The sequence below is a fragment of the Trichoderma ghanense genome (assembly GCF_004382785.1).
Source record: "Trichoderma ghanense strain CCMA-1212 chromosome Unknown scaffold_1, whole genome shotgun sequence".
NCBI classification, from domain to species: domain Eukaryota; kingdom Fungi; phylum Ascomycota; class Sordariomycetes; order Hypocreales; family Hypocreaceae; genus Trichoderma; species Trichoderma ghanense.
The window spans coordinates 2530279-2546835 of NW_027395664.1; the positions used below are offsets into that span (position 1 = coordinate 2530279).

Genomic DNA, 16557 nt, shown 5'->3' on the forward strand with positions numbered 1-16557 from the left:
TCAATAGGCATCAAGGCCCCCGGGGATATATAGAGCTCATTCTTCACAAACCCTAGCCGAAAAAATCAAAGGGGAAGAAGCCAATGGCATCAGCTTCGAAACCTTCCAACGCCCGCAATGCTTGAAATCGACAAACCGCAAGCTCCCTTATCCCTCGTTTCTTGGTCTTGACAACCGTCCAGTCGTAAGGTACATGTTGTTCCTCCGCATTATTTCTTGTTCAGCGCCTTGTGTTTCTCCAACGCATCGCTCAACTCCTTGGCCAGTTCCTTTGTCTTGACCTGGATCATCCAAGTCTCAAGGCCGTCGCCCGTTTCGTTGGACGTAGTCATCTTCACATACTTCTCGTTCGACTTGTACGACAGATCCGGCAGCACGATACGGTTCATGGCGACGTTGCCCCTGGGCTCCGCTCGCAAGAGCAGGCGGACGGCGCTGGTTTCCTTGTGCTTCAGCAAGCGTAGAGAGCCAACGCCCTTGGTGACCCAGGGGTTCTTGGCCTTCTTCTCCTCGCCCTCCGAAATCTCCCCCATGGGGACGAATTTGAGCACCTTTGCGCGAACCTCGTGCAGGATGTCTTCGTCCTTCTCTGCGCCCTCCGTCAAGCTGATCTGCTCGTGCTTCTCGCCCTCCTCGTCATTGTTATCAGCGGCGCCAGTGCTGGACTTCACCTGGGCCGATGGCTCCGGAGTCCCTCCGGCTGGGGTGGTGGCCAAGCTAGAGCCTCCCCCGAAGTTGAATGGAGAGTCTAGACCCGACGCTTTAGCGGGGCGATTTTCCGGTGCGGAAAAGGTGACTTACTTGTCCCGGTGGTCGACGACCCACCAGCTGGTGGTGCGAGGTTGAACCCGGCGGAAGGCTGGCTCGATCCAGATCCAAAGGTGAACATGGATGTCGGCGGCTGGCTCGCAGGAGCCGAGGCAGTAAAGGCCGGCACGCTGCTGGTCGACGCCGAGGCGCCACCAAACAGCGGTGCCGGTGTTTGCGAAGGTTGACTGCCGCTGCCGCTGCCGAACTGGAACATTCCTCCAGTGCTTCCCGAGCCTGCCGGCTGGGAAGACGATCCGAAAGAGAAAGTCGGTGCCGATGCCTGGGTCGAGTTTCCACCAGTAGTGTTGGACGAGAAGGGGTTGCTGAACCCGCCCGTGGAGGCGGAGGCCCCTCCCGATCCAAAGTTGAAGTTGAAGCCGCCGCTGCCAGTGTTGTCTCCAGACCCCGATTGCGTATTTGAAGAAGCAGCGCCAAAAATGGGGGCCGGCGTGGGCGTAGAGCTCTTGGTGTTTCCAAACAAGTTGGAGCCTGAGCTGGTGCCCGTTGCGCCGGCTGTGCCGAAGCTGAACAGGGGAGGCGCTGTTGAAGTATCTGTGCCGAGGCCAAACTGCTTCTTGGCCGGCGATGCGTCGTCCTGCTTCATGGGGCTTCCGGAGAACAGGTTAGAAGTGGCAGCAGGAGGGGACTTCGGAGCTCCAAACAGCGACTTGGCAGCCGCCTGAGAGGTCTCGGTCGGTTTGGGACCAGCCGCCGATCCAAAGGTAAACAGGGACGAAGGCGCGGGCTGGGTACTAGCAGGGGGAGAGGGATCCTTCTTGGCCGCCACAGAGGCCGGAGCACCAAACAGAGAAGTGGTAGGAGCCGGAGCAGTACCAAACAGGTTTGTACCAGACCCGAGAGTCGGCGTCGCCTTGGCAGGCTCAGAAGAAGCAAGTCCAAAAAGATTGGTAGGCGTGGGGGCAGGGGCTGGGGCTGGGGTTTTAAACAGGTTGTTCGAAGCAGCTGGCGCAGGAGCTGCGGGCGGTGCAGGCGCATCGCCGGAGAGGCTGAACTTGGGGCCACGAGATGGGGCAGGGGGGGCAGTGGCAGGAGCTGGCTTGATGCCAAAGAGGGCCGCAGAATCGCCAGTGAAGTGAGGTTCGCTTTCAACCCTCGCAGATGCCTTCGGGGGGGCAAAGAGGGTAGAGATGGGCGCCGAGGGACCGGATGTCTTGACATCGCCGAACAGCTTGGAGGTCGACTCCGAGTTTCCAATGGCACCGAACAGGTTGGTGGTGGCTGCGGGCTTCGCGGGCTCGCTGGCCTTGGCAGGCTCGGCTGCAGCGGGCTTGAAGCCAAAGAGCGAGGGCGCGGAGGTCGGGACGGCAGACACCTTGGGTTCGGAGAACATTTTCTTGGCCGGCTGGGAGTCATTTTCCTTATCAGACTCTCCGCCAGTCATGTCAGTCTCCGAAACAGGCGTGTTTGCTTTGGAGCTCTGGTCTTGCTTGGAGACACCAAAGATGTTGGATGGTGCGGTGCTCTTGGGTGCGAAGATGGAACCAGCAGAAGTCGAAGCAGGCTTGCCAAAAAGCGAGCCAGTTTGAGAAGTGGACGTCGCAGGGGCAAACTTGAGAGGAGTGCTGGCGGGATTCCAAGTCTGGTTCAGGGATGAGGTTGAAGCCTTGGGGACAACCTCCTCCGCGGAGTCGTCGGCACGAACAGGCTGACCATCAGAACCCTTGGTGATGCGCTCAAAGAGGCTGCGTCCCGGGGTGCTTTCTCTGGTTCCAGCAGTGGTAGAGGCGCCGGTGCCGAACAGGGTAGACGGCTTAGAGTTGAATAGGTTGGAACCGACTTGAGGCGAAGCCTCACCAGGGCCGCTAGGTTCGTCGCTCTGAGTAGCTTCCTGGCCCTCTTCCGTCTCGTCGTGTTCTTCTATTTCTTCGTTGTCGGTTTCAGACTCGCTTTCGGCATCAGCCTCTATTCCGCTGTTCTTGGCAGAACTAGCATCAGACAGGTAACCAAAGATGTTGTTGCCATTGCTGACGCCGTTCGCCGGGGGCTTCAGGCTGTTGTTAAAAACGGAGCGGGAAAGTCTACCATTGGCACCGTTTTTCTCGGCCGCCTTGACAGGGACGGGAGAAATGGCCGGCTTGCTGGCAATCTTCTCAAAGAGAGACTTGGCGTTGGAAGGTGTCGCTTTCTGCAGCTTGGATGGTGACTCTTCGTTGGTGGATGTCTTTCTCTTGTTCTTGCCGGGAGCCGAAGTAGCAGCAGTAGGCTCGTCCACTTCTTCACTGACGGTAGCCCTTCGCTTGCTTGCCGTGGCCACATTCTCAGTAGCATCAGCAGTCTCCTTGGACAGGCTGTCATCGGCCTTTCGCTTCATGGAGGGGGCCCGCTTGGTCGGGGTGCCGTTCAACTCTTCGGCAGCCTCCTCCTCTTCTTCTTCGGGATCGGGCAAGCCATGTTCCCGTCGCCATCGTTTGAGAACTTCTTTGGACGGCTTGATGCTCTGGAACTCGTAGAGTCCGTATCGAAGAAGGATAAGGCTTCGGCTCTTTTCGAACTCTTTGGCGAAGTTCATAATGTTGAGTTTCCAGCTCTTCTTGCAGAAGATTTCGTTGGCGGCGTATTTCAGTCGGCGCAGATCGAGAATGCAAAAGAACTGGCGACGCTGCTCGTCGTCAAGGTTGGGGGGGCAGAGGTCGGCCAGGAACTGGTCGGCGTAGATGGATCCCTTAGAATTCCAGTCCTTGGGGACCTTGCTCGCGAGGACCTCGCCCGTCAACTCAGGGGGCGGCGATGAGATGCGCATGTTGAACAGCTCCTTGTCGGAGGAGTTGGCGGCCAGACCGCGCGGCGTCGGGCGAGCAGTCATCTCGCGATAGACGCGACTCGGCTCAGGCGTCACGCCGGGAGCGAACACCTTCTTCATCGTGCTTTTGGGCAGGGTGGGAGAGAAGGTGCTCGCCGTGGGAGGGCTGTCGACAGCGGATGCGCCGAAGAGGTTGGTGCGCGACGAGGCGACATCGCGGTGGACGTTTGCATCGCGGTTGATCAGCAGCTTGCGCGATGTGGCCGTCGTGGGGGTTCCCTGGCGCTTGGCGTAGGGCGTCGCGACGTAGGTGCGCTTCGCAAAGGGCAAAGGAGGACGTGACTTGGGCGTGCTGTTTCCAGCATCCGCGGCGTCATAATCGCCGGGCAGGGCGAAGGTAACCATGGCGTCAGCCAGAGGGGGGGATGAGGATGGGGGGAGTTGGAGAGAACGCAGAGATGGGTGGAGGTTATGCTCGGGAATGGAAGGAAGATGAAAACACGGCGCGACGACGCTTAAGTGTTGCTGCGTCGCGTCAGGGTATGCGGATGAATGCGGCCAAGGGGTGGGTGAATGCCCGCAAGGCCAGAGGCGAGGAAGGGGAGAAAAAAAAAAAAAAAAAAAAAAAAAAAAAAAAAAAAAAAAAAAAAAAAAAAAAAAAAAAAAAAAAAAAAAAAAAAAAAAAAAAAAAAAAAAAAAAAAAAAAAAAAAAAAAAAAAAAAAAAAAAAAAAAAAAAAAAAAAAAAAAAAAAAAAAAAAAAAAAAAAAAAAAAAAAAAAAAAAAAAAAAAAAAAAAAAAAAAAAAAAAAAAAAAAAAAAAAAAAAAAAAAAAAAAAAAAAAAAAAAAAAAAAAAAGGGAAGAAAAAAAAAAAGTCTGGCCAAGGGCAAGCACTCGCAAACGAGCACCAGATGATGCGGCGATGATTTCACCACAAAAAAACGGAGATGCAACTAGAGAGACAACAGAAAAGAAAAATCGCCGTCAAGATAAAATAACAACAGCGACCAGAGAGAGATCAGGAGCTCGTTGAAAAAGTCGTCGCGATGCAGCGGATGCAAGTCGATGGCATCCAGCCCTGGGCGGTGCAAGAAGAGTTGACACGACAACCAGCGGGAGGCGTGTGTGAATTTTTTGGCGGGAGTCCAGATGGCAGGGGAAGAAAGGTGGTCGAGTTTGAAGTGATGGCCCGCAAGCTTGCTTTGGCGGCACCGCAAGAGAGGAGAGAAGGGGGAAAAAGAGAGACGGGCGGCGCGGCAGGAGCAAGTGCAAGGGGCTATCAATATACGTTACAGCGGCGGGCAAGAGCGAGCGCTGAGTGAGTGTGAGGTGAGTGGGCAAGTGGGTTCTCGAGCAGGGCAGGGAAGCAGCGCTAGGGCCCGCTTTTTCCGCGCCCCTCAGGTCCAGGATTTGCCGTGGTTGGCTGGCTGTCGCTTGTGCCTCAGGCGAGAAGAAGTGAAGAGAAGGCGGGAGGGAAAAAGCGAGCAAAAAGTCAAGAGCTGTGCTCCCTTAGGTAAGCAGTCCGTCAAAGTCCCAAGTCAGCTTGATGGCTGCGACCAGACGCAAGTGATCGGCTGACCCTCGGCCGAGGTCACTGCTACCTGCCCGCTACCACCACACGGCACCCTCTTAACGTCACTGCCAAGTTTTCTTTCTCGCCTCACACACGGACTGAGCCGTCCCTCTGCTGCTCTGCACACTGACGCATCGTAGCCCCAGCCAATCACGCCGCGGCCGGGCGCAGACGCCGTGCAGGTGCAAAGTACCTATCGGGTACCCCATACTGAGCACCACCCTCATCACACCAGGACGCCTGGCACACGATGGAGTGACGGGCAGAGAACAAAGAGGACGATGAAAGGATTTGAACATTGTCACGAGACATGCACGGGAACGGAACGACCAAAAAGAGTTAAGGAATAACAGCTAGGAATAACAACAGATATGAGCGTCCTAAACCTAATCGAATCCTACAATTACTCACGCAAATCAAAGCGAGCGTGGTGCCGGCCATGGAAGCCCAGAGGCTGAGATGTCAGAGTGTGCTGGCTGCCAGCCAAGAAGGGGAGATAAGAGAAGAGCACAGTACTGTGGCCCAGTTGTTAGGGAAAAGGGAAAAGGAAAACGAAGGAAACGATAACGCATGCCAAAAACTGAAAGCCCATACTCCGTGACAGAAAAATTCTTGTTCGTCAAGCCCATCCCTTACTTCCTCAGCCTCTTGTTATCACGGTCCGTAAGGTACTCCTCGTCAGACGCATCCAGGATGTCGTACTCTTCGTCCGTCACGAACTCGTCATCCGAGCCATCCCACTCATACTCTTCGCCGCTGGCGGTCAGACCCTCAGTCTCTGCCGCGGTTCCAGCAACAGACTCAGCCTGGTGCTCTTCGTGCATGCTAGCCTGAGGCGACTCCTTCTCAAGCTTGGGGAAGATCATGACACTGTCGGCTTGAGTGTCCTCCTCCTTCTTGGGCTCCTCAACGGCGGGTGCGGGCGTGGCCGGGGCCTCAGCCGGCGGCGGCATTCGCACACTGACATCGCACCAGAGGCGGTGGCCAAACTTGAATCCGCTGGGCGTAGTCAAGCGCCAGTAGGAAATGATCTGGCCGACGCGGGCAGGCGTGCGGAGCAGCACGGTAAAGGGGAACTCGTTGCCTGGGGCAAGCGGGGCGTAGCACACTGTCGACTCCGATGCCGAGACAAGCTCCGAGATGCCGGCAGGGTGGGCAGAGTCGACGTGGCCCATATAGTCGCCGCCGACAAACTTGACAGAGCATCCAGCAGGCCATGTGGCGGTGCCCTCGTTGCGGAGCACCCACGTCTGCTCAAAGACGTGGTTGGGAGGCATGATTGTGCCATCAGACACCGAATCGCGAAGGAAGACGGCCCGGAGGTCATTCTCGTCGACTGGTGCCGCAACTTCAGCGACCTTTTCCTCCTTGGGCTCCTCCTTGATCTCAGGTGAAGGCTCCTGCTTGGTCTCGACCACGGGCTCAGGCTCCTGCTTGAGCTCTGCCACCTCCATCTTGGGCTCTTCGGGCTTCACGTCAACAACCGTCTGCACGCGGTTGATGGTGTTGATGGTGTTGCTGTCGCTCAGGGTCGACGACTCCGAGGTCTTGGGGACGTTCTTGGCACGGTCGCCCATGGGAGGCATGCGCTTGCCATCCTGGTGCTCGCCAGTAGTGGTGACGCTCACATGGCGAACAGGCGTCTTGAACTTGATGAGAGGATGGGTCTTGTTGTGCTCGTTGGCGGGGCTGGCCTCGCAGCTTGCGCAGAAGTCGAGGTCGTGGCAGACTGCACACTTGTAGCGCACGCCTCTGATGTAGGTGGGATAGCCCTGGTTCTTGGAGCACAGGGGCCCATCGCAGCAGATGCCCATGTGCACCGGCTGAGCAACCGCTGCGGCGTCCGCAAGAGGCTCGTAGATGGGCACGAAGCGATGGCTGACATGAGTAATAGCTGCGCTGAGCATGCAGGTGTCGCAGTAGTCCCAGTCTGGGCAGTCCAGGCACTTGTGACGGACGCCAGTGATGTACTTGTCACAGCCGTCGCAGATGGCGTTGTGCGCCTGGTTGCGGCCAGCCTTCATCTTAATGGCGATGTGATCTGGGATTCGGCTGCCCGTAACGGCAGGGATGAAGGAGTGTTTGGGATGGTGGCCATGGGCATCCCTGCCGAAGCACGCATGGCAGAGATCGTAGTCCTCGCAAGTTGTGCAGTGGAGGAACTCGGCTTCGGGAAGCTCTTGCACGCAGCAGTTGCATGTTCGCATGTTGCTCAGGCTAGACCACCTAGTGATGGCACCGCCGACAAACGGAACGTTGTGGGGAGTGAATGCGTTGACGGCAGCTGCGGTTCGCTCCTCGAGAGTCGGCTTGGCAGTAAAGAGGGCTGGAGCCTTGTCGAGGCGAGCAGCCTTGAGCGCCTCAGTTTCCTCTCTCTCGGGAGTCTCAACTGACGGGATGACGGAGGCCGCCTTGAAGAGGTCCTCGACGTGCTTCTTCATCTGGGATTTGGGCTCAATCTTCTCGGTGCTGCTGGCAATGAGCTGGCCGTCGACCATTGTTCGCTTGATGAGCCAGTGGTTGTCATCATAGCAGCTGACAGCCTCGTCAACGCAGTGCTGGCAGAGATCAAAGTCACCGTCATCGCACGTCTGGCAGTGGTAGTGCACGTCCGAGACCGTCTTCTCGCAGTTGTTACAGCAGACGGCAAACGGAGCGGCAGTGATGACGGGATGCAGCTCCACCAGCGGCTCAGCAGGAGGCTCAGCTGCTCGAGGAGCACAGAAGTTGTCGAAAGAAGAGTAGGTGGACCTGTGGTCGAAAACAGCAGAGTCCATGTTAGGAGCTGCGAAAATAGCCGACAGCTTTTGAGCTAGAGGTTCAGTCTCCTCCTCAGCCTTAGTAGTCTCAGCGGTCTCGAGCTGGGTGGATGAAGCTGTTCGCAGAGGCAGGTCAATTCCCGAGAGCAGGGTGGCTGACAATGGAGGGGCCTCGAACGGCATTGACATCTCCGTCGCAGGTTCGTTTGTCGAGGCTGACTCGTCACTCTCGAGAGGAGTAGTCTTGTCGGTGGTTTCGTACGTCTCTACCACCGACTCTTCCGGCTCGTCTTCCACCGTAGCAGGCTTGGGCGTAGGCCTTGGCTGCGTCTGAAGAGTAGAAACACGCAGTTTCAACTTCGACTTGGCTTTGGCCGCTCTGTAGAGCTGCTTGTAGATAGGCACGTTGATGGGGTCGAGAACGACAAAAGAGCCAGCAGAGTCGGAGTAGCGCTCGATGATGATCCGGTCCTCTGGCGCGATGCGAAGAAAGAGTCGGATCTAGCCAGTGAACATTAGCATGTCATCGAAACTTGAAACTGCCTGCGGCGGCCACTAGAGGTGCCTGAGGAACAGCGGCGTTGCGGCGAGGAAATGAAAAAGCAGTGGGGGGATAGAGAAGAGCCAAGCGTGATGGGTCATGGACAAATAAGGAAAGATTGATGGCACCCACGTTGTCTTCAAGAGTGCGCGGCACCATGTCACGCAGCGGCATCTTGACCCGACGAAGAGTATTCTCGTAAGTCACCTTGACGGTGATCAAGGCCTCAGGGCCCGGCTGGGGGATGGAAGACATGATGGGCAGCCTGTGGTGATGATGGCGATGACGCCGTGTTAGCAATGGTGGATGTAAATGGATGCACCTCGATAACCACACGCGGTGGTGGAGGCGGTGGGCGACCGTGGAGCGAGGACTCACGCGATAACAACCTTTCCCCGGCGGCCGGTGTTATCGAGAGCAGGCTGCTCAGGTTCAAAGGACGGCCGATGGAGGGCAGATGGCGATATTTAGAGGCGATGCAAGGCGATGGGATGATGATGTGTTGTGGAGAAGGAAATGGGCGATGGCTGAAGGAGGAGAGAAGGAGGAGAGATGACGATTGCGTTGCTTTGGTTTTGGCTTGGTACGAGTACGGTTTGGCCTGGGAGAGAAGCTCCAGACGCCGCTGACTGGGGTAGGCGAAGAGCCGGGGACTGGAGACGTGCAGTGGAGGCGCTGGCACTGGCGCGACTGGCGCATGTACCGGGTACTTGGGGGCGTCCTTTGCACACCTGGCCGTGGCCTGGACCTGTGCGCAGCGGGCTCTGGTAATTCTGCGGCGACCTTACGTGACAGCGCAGTGACGCAGGCGTCGGCTCTGCTCTGGCTCTGGCACACCGACAGGGAGCGGCGTCGGGGCGATGAGGCAACAGTGAACTGAGGTGGACCGGAACCCTTTTTGCGGGCGGGGCTAAAGTACCAGAACTTATACATCTTGGCGAGTTCTCGGCGAGTCACAGCGACCTCTGCAGCGACGTGGCCAGCAGCACCAGCTCGGCGCCCTTCAGGTACCGCGGCAGTATTTGGTACCGTACCCGCTGCAGCGCATGTCAGTGCCAAGTGGACCGAGATAACTCGCTACCCTTAGCCGGCTGGGGCGGCACAGTGCGGACTGCAGACAGTCTGGAGAAGGATTCACGTAAGAAGCGGCAGAGTCACAGTGCAGTGCGAGTGGTGGTCTACTGTATGCGCCCTGGAGCGGATGACGGAAGGAAGCCCTGCCGGACTAGGAGTCACTGGTGGAGGCCGGATGGCGACCAATCACGACGCGGAGCGAAGGAATTCCAGCCCAAAGGCGGTCAAGCGCAGATCGATTCAATTGTTGCATGTGTCGCTGCATCAACAAGAGTGAGCGAGGCATAGCTAATGAATGAATGAGTGGATGGATGAATGATTGATGGAAAAGAAAAAAGGAAAGGGGAAAGGAAAAGAAAGGGAAGGCGAGGGATCACAACCCCGAGGAGAGCTGATGCCTGTCTCAGAACGCTGCCTCAACTTGTGTCGGCCTCTGTCGCACCGCAAGTATCTATACTTGACCTGCTCGTACCAGGCAGTGACAGACAGTGGCTATCGATACTTTGTGGTGCCGCGGAGGCGGCTTCAGCTTACTCGGACGGTATCCTCGGCTCTCCCCATTCCCTCAGCTTCTGCTCCTAGGCTGCCGCTACGATCGGGAGGCCAACAGCTCAAGGTTTCAACGCGATCATGGGCTGGACCGGTGCTAGTTCTGCATCACTTCTACGTACAGGCAATAGCTGCCTGTTAGCTGGCTCGGATGCCTGGACGCTGGAGGCTTGCCACTTCGCCCGCAAAAGCAAGCAATCGGATGAGGCGAAGCACCAGACGGGACACAGGAGAGTCTAGGCTGCAGACGAGCCACGCCAGCGTCTCTGCCTCCCTCCCGTCCAGTCAAGCCCGTCCACGCTCACACTCTCGACGCTCACACTGTCCTCACAATTACAAACATGTACGAGTTCTCTCTCGATAGCTCAAAAGGCCTCCCTTGCCTCGTTGGCGCCCCCTCTCAGGCGACAAACCGAGTACGTGTTAACACTGCTAGCACCTTTGCTCGGTCCTTGGCCACCTGCCACCATCCCAGAGACAGCGGATGAGCTCATCTCCTGGCCAGTGGTGGTGTTGACTCCGGTTTCAGGACTCCATCTCGACTCGCGCTCGCATTTCGCCGCCACTGAGGAGCGCAGGATTGTGCAATCGTGCAGACACCGACTCACGACAACTCGAGCTCCTTTGCAGGCTGGACCTTGTAGCGAGGCAAACACTGGCCCCGAGGCCCGATGTCACCTCAATCGGTAAGCTGCCGTCATGTAACCAATACTCGCTGCTTACAATGGTGCAATGGGCAATCTGTCCCGTTGCTACGGTCGATACTTTGTACAGAGCATGATGCGAGTATCACTTTATGCCTGAAGCATCGCTGCTTGTATGGCTCCGCAGGGTCCGCGTGACGAGCCGAATGCGGCAACGCATCGTGTCACGACGACCAGCATCTCGGAGCATCGCAAGCAGGGCTTTTCCATCCGTTGACTGACTGATGAGCGGCCATTTGGGAAGGACAAGCCATGTTGTGGATCGCACACAGACGAGCAGCCTTCGATTCTTGCTCATTCTTCAACACGATGAATTCGATCGACTGATGTGCAAACAGGCTCCTCGCTCGCGGCACCCTCGGAACCCACTCATGAGCCCCAGTATGTAGTGTCTACTTGCTCGGACCTAGGTATCTCTACACCAGATGGAGCGCGGATCCTTGACTCGAAGAAGCTGTTGGCGTTGGTATTTAGTCCGTTCTACTTCCAGCATACTTACATTCAGGACGATGAGGTACCCATGGAATACTCCAACGTTCGATCTTTCTCAAATGTCTTGCTTTAGCGTTGAATCGTGAGATTGGTGCTGCTAGTAGCTCCATTGAACAAGGTGCGAGTGCTACAGTGTTTCGTACTTGTACTGCCTCAGAGCTTCGACCTCTCACATCGTATCCTGTCATTATCCACATTCAACCTCAAGGACCCCATCATTGTGGGCAACAAGAGAAAGACCAAGAATGTGCAACTGTATCGTTATGCCAAGTCAAAGCGTCCTCCCTGGCGTCGTCAATTATCCCACTTATTCATAAAGAGTATTACATGGAAAATATTGCGTTGGATGCTCGTTGCCTACCTGCGAAATAGCATCAGCAGATTTTTACTAAATTACGGTTATTATTTTAAATAAAAAACACGTATTACTTAACTTTCTTAGCAAATCCTAATGGATCTGTAAATTATTATAAAAATGCCAGCCAATTCTTCTACCTGATCACTTCAGAGCTAGCATACACTTTGTGCTACCAGTCAGAAAAGCGATTCGTCTTCGCCACGAATCTGTGTCTCTGCCTTGTGCTACTCAGACACAGATGAGGACTAATCCCCAAGTAACTGATGTCGCAGAAGAGGTTGACCTGTCTCATTCACTAGTGAAATGGTAACGCGCTGGGGGAAACCGTTATCTGCCATTTCGAGGAGCGGAAGTAGATATGAGATTCAGACAGCAATGCATTATATTAAATGGGGTTTATAACTCAGGGTGAACCGAGATGGGAGGCAGTACGATAAAGGATGTCTGGCAGCATTGCCATTTCGATGTCATCCAGGCATACCTTACCTAGTACCTCTACCTGCCTGCCTGCCTTACCATTCACCCATCGCCTTCCGGCTTCAGTTCCACCACCTCGTGATGCAACTTGAGGCATCTTATTTGATTCCATGGAATCCCAGTGTAAGACGCAAGTGCTTAATTAGTTAAGCTCCTATTATACGCAGAAGGGGAGGTCCATTCTATGCGACCCTTGATGCTCACGTGCACCGAGCATTTCTCTACACCCATCTACTGCTACCCTAATATTCCATCAACCCTCCTCTATCAACACCCCCTTAGGACAACGATTTTTTTTTTTTTTTTTTTTTTTTTTTACCAGTGTCCAGCTTCGTCATTGATTTCAAGTGATTGACCAACCCCTTCCAAAAGATATTTCCATTTTTTTCCCAGCCGCACGTCTGACAATGACATCAATCCTGCCTACGCAATTATTCTCTCAGCGCCACAAGCCCCTTCGCGGAGGCACGCCGGGCAAAAGCTTCCCGAGGCGCCGAGCAACTTTCAAGTTCTAATAGATGTTGAACAAAGGCCGTTGACGCGATGAGGTGGGAAAGATGAGAAAATAATTCGGAGTGGAAAGCGTGTAATTCGCAAAGGGGGAGTAGTATTACTCTGTAGACTTGAATGTCATTGCGTACCTACACATGCAAAGAAATAATAGACTCTCCTCCTTGTATTCATCAATGTGATTTTCGGCTTCAAGCTTAATGGAATGCGCGAATGTCTTGGACAGCCCGGAAATTCGCCATGTTTGTGGCCGCCACGACGAGCCTACGTCTAAAGCGATCGGGCTATGGTGAATAATGCTATCAAAACACAGTGACCAAGTTCATCGAACCCGATCCAAGTTAAGCTGCGATGGATTACAACTTGAAAGATACTGAGAACTTTGTGATCACGTCCTGTTAAACCTCAAAACAGCATTTACAACCTTCACTTTAAAGTATCACCAGGAACCAAGACGAGTTCACTCCACAAATTCAAAGAGCACATACAAGCAATCCCAGAATCTCAATAGTATTCCGCATAAAACAACTCCCATTTCCCACAGGTTTTCTTTTAAAAGCTACCACATAAAATGGACCCATGAAGAAGTACACTGCCATAGACGCCGCTGCCATGAAACAGAACAAGAAGGAAGAATCGAAATCACCCTAGAATTGCATGGCAAAAGAGGTGAACAGGACAAATCCCTGCTGGCAAGAAAAGGGCAATGAACAAATAAGAAGCCGCTACAGAATCGCTCCCTGCTATTTGTGCATTTCTTTTTCTCCCCCTTGAGCTCAGGCCAGAAAAAGAGGATTTGAGACCGGAAAAAAAAAAAAAAAAAGACGTAACAAGTACTGTAGCTCGCAATAATGCATCTCGGCCTCCACAACGCTTGGTCGTCGACTGTCTCCTGATGAAGGTGAAGAGGACAATGACCCAAAGTAACGACATCAACTGATGATAAACACGACAAAGGCCACAAAGAGCGCAATTCAACCTCCAACTCCAAATGATTGTTTTTTTGTTTCAAGAAGAAAAATATGCTCCCAATACAGCGCGCGCGCACTCACAAAGACACACACACGTCAACGCTACGGTGCTCCCGGATTTCCCAGCTGGTCGATCCAGGATCTGACAGAAGTATGAAACATCGAACGAAAAGGAGAAAGTAGAGAAGAAGAAACCCGTGATTTTGAGCACCCAACCACCCAACCGCGAATAAAGATAACAATGATACGTAGAAGCCCAAACCATGACACCAAAGCGGAAAGGAGTCGGAGAAAAATTGCAGGAGAATGAGAGAGGTATCGGGAGAATTGCGATAGGGCGATTAAGGTCGATAGGCATTGGGGAGCTGGTGATCATGCCACCCGCCCAGTCCTCAATACTATTGAGGGTAGTAGACCATGCCCGGTGCGGGTTGAGGATAGTAGAAGCCGTCGGGGCTAGGTGTCACCATGCCTCCCATCCCCATCACACTAGGTTGGTATGGCTGCGAGGCAGGGTAAGGCTGGTAAGGGTTTACGGACGGCAGTTGGGATGCATCGTAATAATAAACCATGCCGTTGACTTCCTGGGCCACCAGGTTTGTGTTGGGGGGCGGTGGCGGCCCAGTCACAGGGACGCCAGGCTGCTCAACCGGATTCTGGGATGCAAAGCTTCCAGGCATGCCCGGCTGTCCCCCGGGGACAAAGGGAGGTGCGGTGACCGCGGAAGCGGGCATGCCGGGACCAGAGTAGCCGTGCGGATAGTAGTATCCCGGCTGAGGCTGAGGAGGGTACATCTGGCCGCCGTAGTAGGCCGTTTGGCCATAGGTAGTTGGCTGGAACGGCGCCGCGTGTATGGCTCGCTCGGGAATCTGGGACAGGGGCGTGCCCGTCAAGACGTGGGCCGAGTATGACGGCCTACGAGCGTGCGGGTCCTGATATCCGTTCGTCATCTGCACGGGAACCTGCTGGTGGAAGGCTTGCTGGAAGGCGGGAGCATTTTGTGTCATGGTTGGCGACTCGATGTCCGCAACAGAAATGTTCTTTTGAGGGCGAGGCTGGTGCATGGGGATCGACGCAGGCAGGTTCTCCTGGAAGCTTGGCTTCTGCGGAAGGGGATGCGTCTGTGGCTGGGGCATGTCGACAATCGACGCCTCCGGGCCAGCCATCGGCACTGGTTCAGGGTGGCTTGCTTGCATCTCAACTCCGACGGGCATCGGCATATTGAACGTTTGCGGAGCCGGAGGGAGACGGACAACGGGCCTGGCATCTGCCTGGGGTGCGGGCCGGGAGATGATGGACCCCGTGGGCGAAAAGACGGCGTCCCTGTCATGCATGACGATGGACGACCGCCTGCTGACGGCAGCGCTGGGAGAGTAGATGCTGCCGCCGTAGTAGCTGCCGCCAAATATGCTGGTCCTCCTTGAAAATCCGCCCATGGAGCCCCATGTAGACCGGGGCTTACCTCTAAGCCGTTGCTGGTTGGGGCGTAGCGCACGTGGGATAAAGGTGAATGACCGGTCCGAGGCAGGGAATATGTATCTCGGAGGGTGGTTCGGCAGTGAGATCCGCACAGGCTTGTCCCTACGCAAGGGTGGGCGGTGGTCAGGGAGCTTTGTGTACTGCTTGACGGGGAAGCCGGCAAAGACCCTGGAAAGCGCAATCACCGGCAAAGCGACGCGCACCTGCGTGTTGCCAATGTGTTTCTCGGTCGACAAGGTCCTGTTGATGGGAGTAGCACTAGGCTCACACGTAGGGATGAAGCCATTGCCGTTAGGCGGCCCCTCCTCGTGAGCTGCCTGTCGAGTGCGACGTGGAATCACGTCCGCGACAGTCTCGTGCATGTCGTGCGTCCATGGCGAGTTCGTGGTCGGATCGGCAGGCTGGTGCAATTGGCTAGCAATGTGAGGTTAGCGAAAAGGGCATCAAGCAAACAGAGGGATGCAGAAGCGACGGGAGACGACAGACAACAGCAACGACGACGACAATGGAATTGCAATCACTTACTTGATCGGAGCATACGGCCCCCCCACGCCGCCGCGGCCGCCACCTCTGCCCCGGCCTCTGCCAAACGGCCTGAACCCATTCGCGGCCGGCCCCGGATGCCGATGGTCATGCATGAAGAACGAACCCCGGTTGGGCACAAAAGCTGGATCTTCATCCCTCCGGCGCTTGTAATCTTCGTGCTCTTGGCGGCGTCGATTGGCAGGTTGCGCAGGCGGAGGCCGCGAGGCACTCGAGGAGCTGACAATGACGGGAGCCGAGGGAGACTTGGGTGGCGACACCGTCACCTCGTCGACCTGCACCTCCTTTGCAGCCTCCGGAGGGTCCGCAACAGACATGCCGCGAAGCAGGACCTCCGTGTCCGAGACTGACTTGCTGGTTTCTCCCTGAGGGCCGGGCCTGGAGCCCCTGCGGCCGGCCCCCGCCGCGGTGCCGTTGGCAGACTTCCGGGCGTTGGGGGAGGTGGGCGACACCTCGTCGATGTTGCTGGTGTCGCTATCGTCAGCACCGTCGTGGTCGTCGGAGATGACGGAGCCCTCCGTCAAGGAGTCGTCATCAAGCTCGAGCGTCTCCGGACGGCCCTCATCGTCGCCCTCGTCCTCGACTCGGCGGCGTTGGCCGATGAGCTTCCTACGTCGGGGGGCAGCAGCCATGACGGGCTTTTCTAGTTGGCGGCTTGAGCAGAGACGATGAGACGGCAGACGAACGGGGTCGTCGGGGACGGAGAGAGGGGGCGAGGGATGGATCAGAGAAGACCATGCAGCGGCGGGCGGTGTGCGGGAATGGACGGCGAGTCGGCGTGGGATTGAGCAGCAGAGGGCCGGGAGGTGGGAGGTGGAAACGAGGAGCCCAACCCGTCCCGCGGTGCTAGACACAAAGAGAACGGCAGAGAAGCAGATGGCGAGCAAACACACAGGCTCGGCAGGGCCGCGGGGGTTGCAGCACAGGGGCCAACAGGGGACGAGGGAAGGACGAGAAC

At 55.8% G+C, this 16557-nt stretch overlaps 4 protein-coding genes across 4 annotated transcripts; all 4 read right to left on the bottom strand.

Moving 5' to 3' along the window:
- Positions 1-209: 209 nt before the first annotated feature.
- Positions 210-3976, bottom strand: CCMA1212_002235 (Nucleoporin NUP152; the record flags this gene model as incomplete). The annotated part of the gene is made up of 2 exons (XM_073699624.1): positions 210-748; positions 802-3976. 2 exons carry the CDS (start codon positions 3974-3976, stop codon positions 210-212), a joined length of 3714 nt encoding a protein of 1237 aa, XP_073561844.1.
- A 1798-nt stretch (positions 3977-5774) lies between these two features.
- On the bottom strand, positions 5775-8697 carry CCMA1212_002236 (Next to BRCA1 gene 1 protein; the record flags this gene model as incomplete). The annotated part of the gene is made up of 2 exons (XM_073699625.1): positions 5775-8402; positions 8575-8697. The coding sequence occupies 2 exons, from the start codon at positions 8695-8697 to the stop codon at positions 5775-5777; spliced, it is 2751 nt and encodes a 916-aa protein (XP_073561847.1).
- Positions 8698-8874: 177 nt separating this feature from the next.
- CCMA1212_002237 (uncharacterized protein) lies at positions 8875-9802 on the bottom strand (the record flags this gene model as incomplete). The annotated part of the gene is made up of 2 exons (XM_073699626.1): positions 8875-9479; positions 9679-9802. The coding sequence occupies 2 exons, from the start codon at positions 9800-9802 to the stop codon at positions 8875-8877; spliced, it is 729 nt and encodes a 242-aa protein (XP_073561846.1).
- Positions 9803-13975: 4173 nt separating this feature from the next.
- On the bottom strand, positions 13976-16231 carry CCMA1212_002238 (uncharacterized protein; the record flags this gene model as incomplete). Its single annotated transcript, XM_073699627.1, has 2 exons — positions 13976-15470; positions 15582-16231. 2 exons carry the CDS (start codon positions 16229-16231, stop codon positions 13976-13978), a joined length of 2145 nt encoding a protein of 714 aa, XP_073561849.1.
- Positions 16232-16557: the final 326 nt, after the last annotated feature.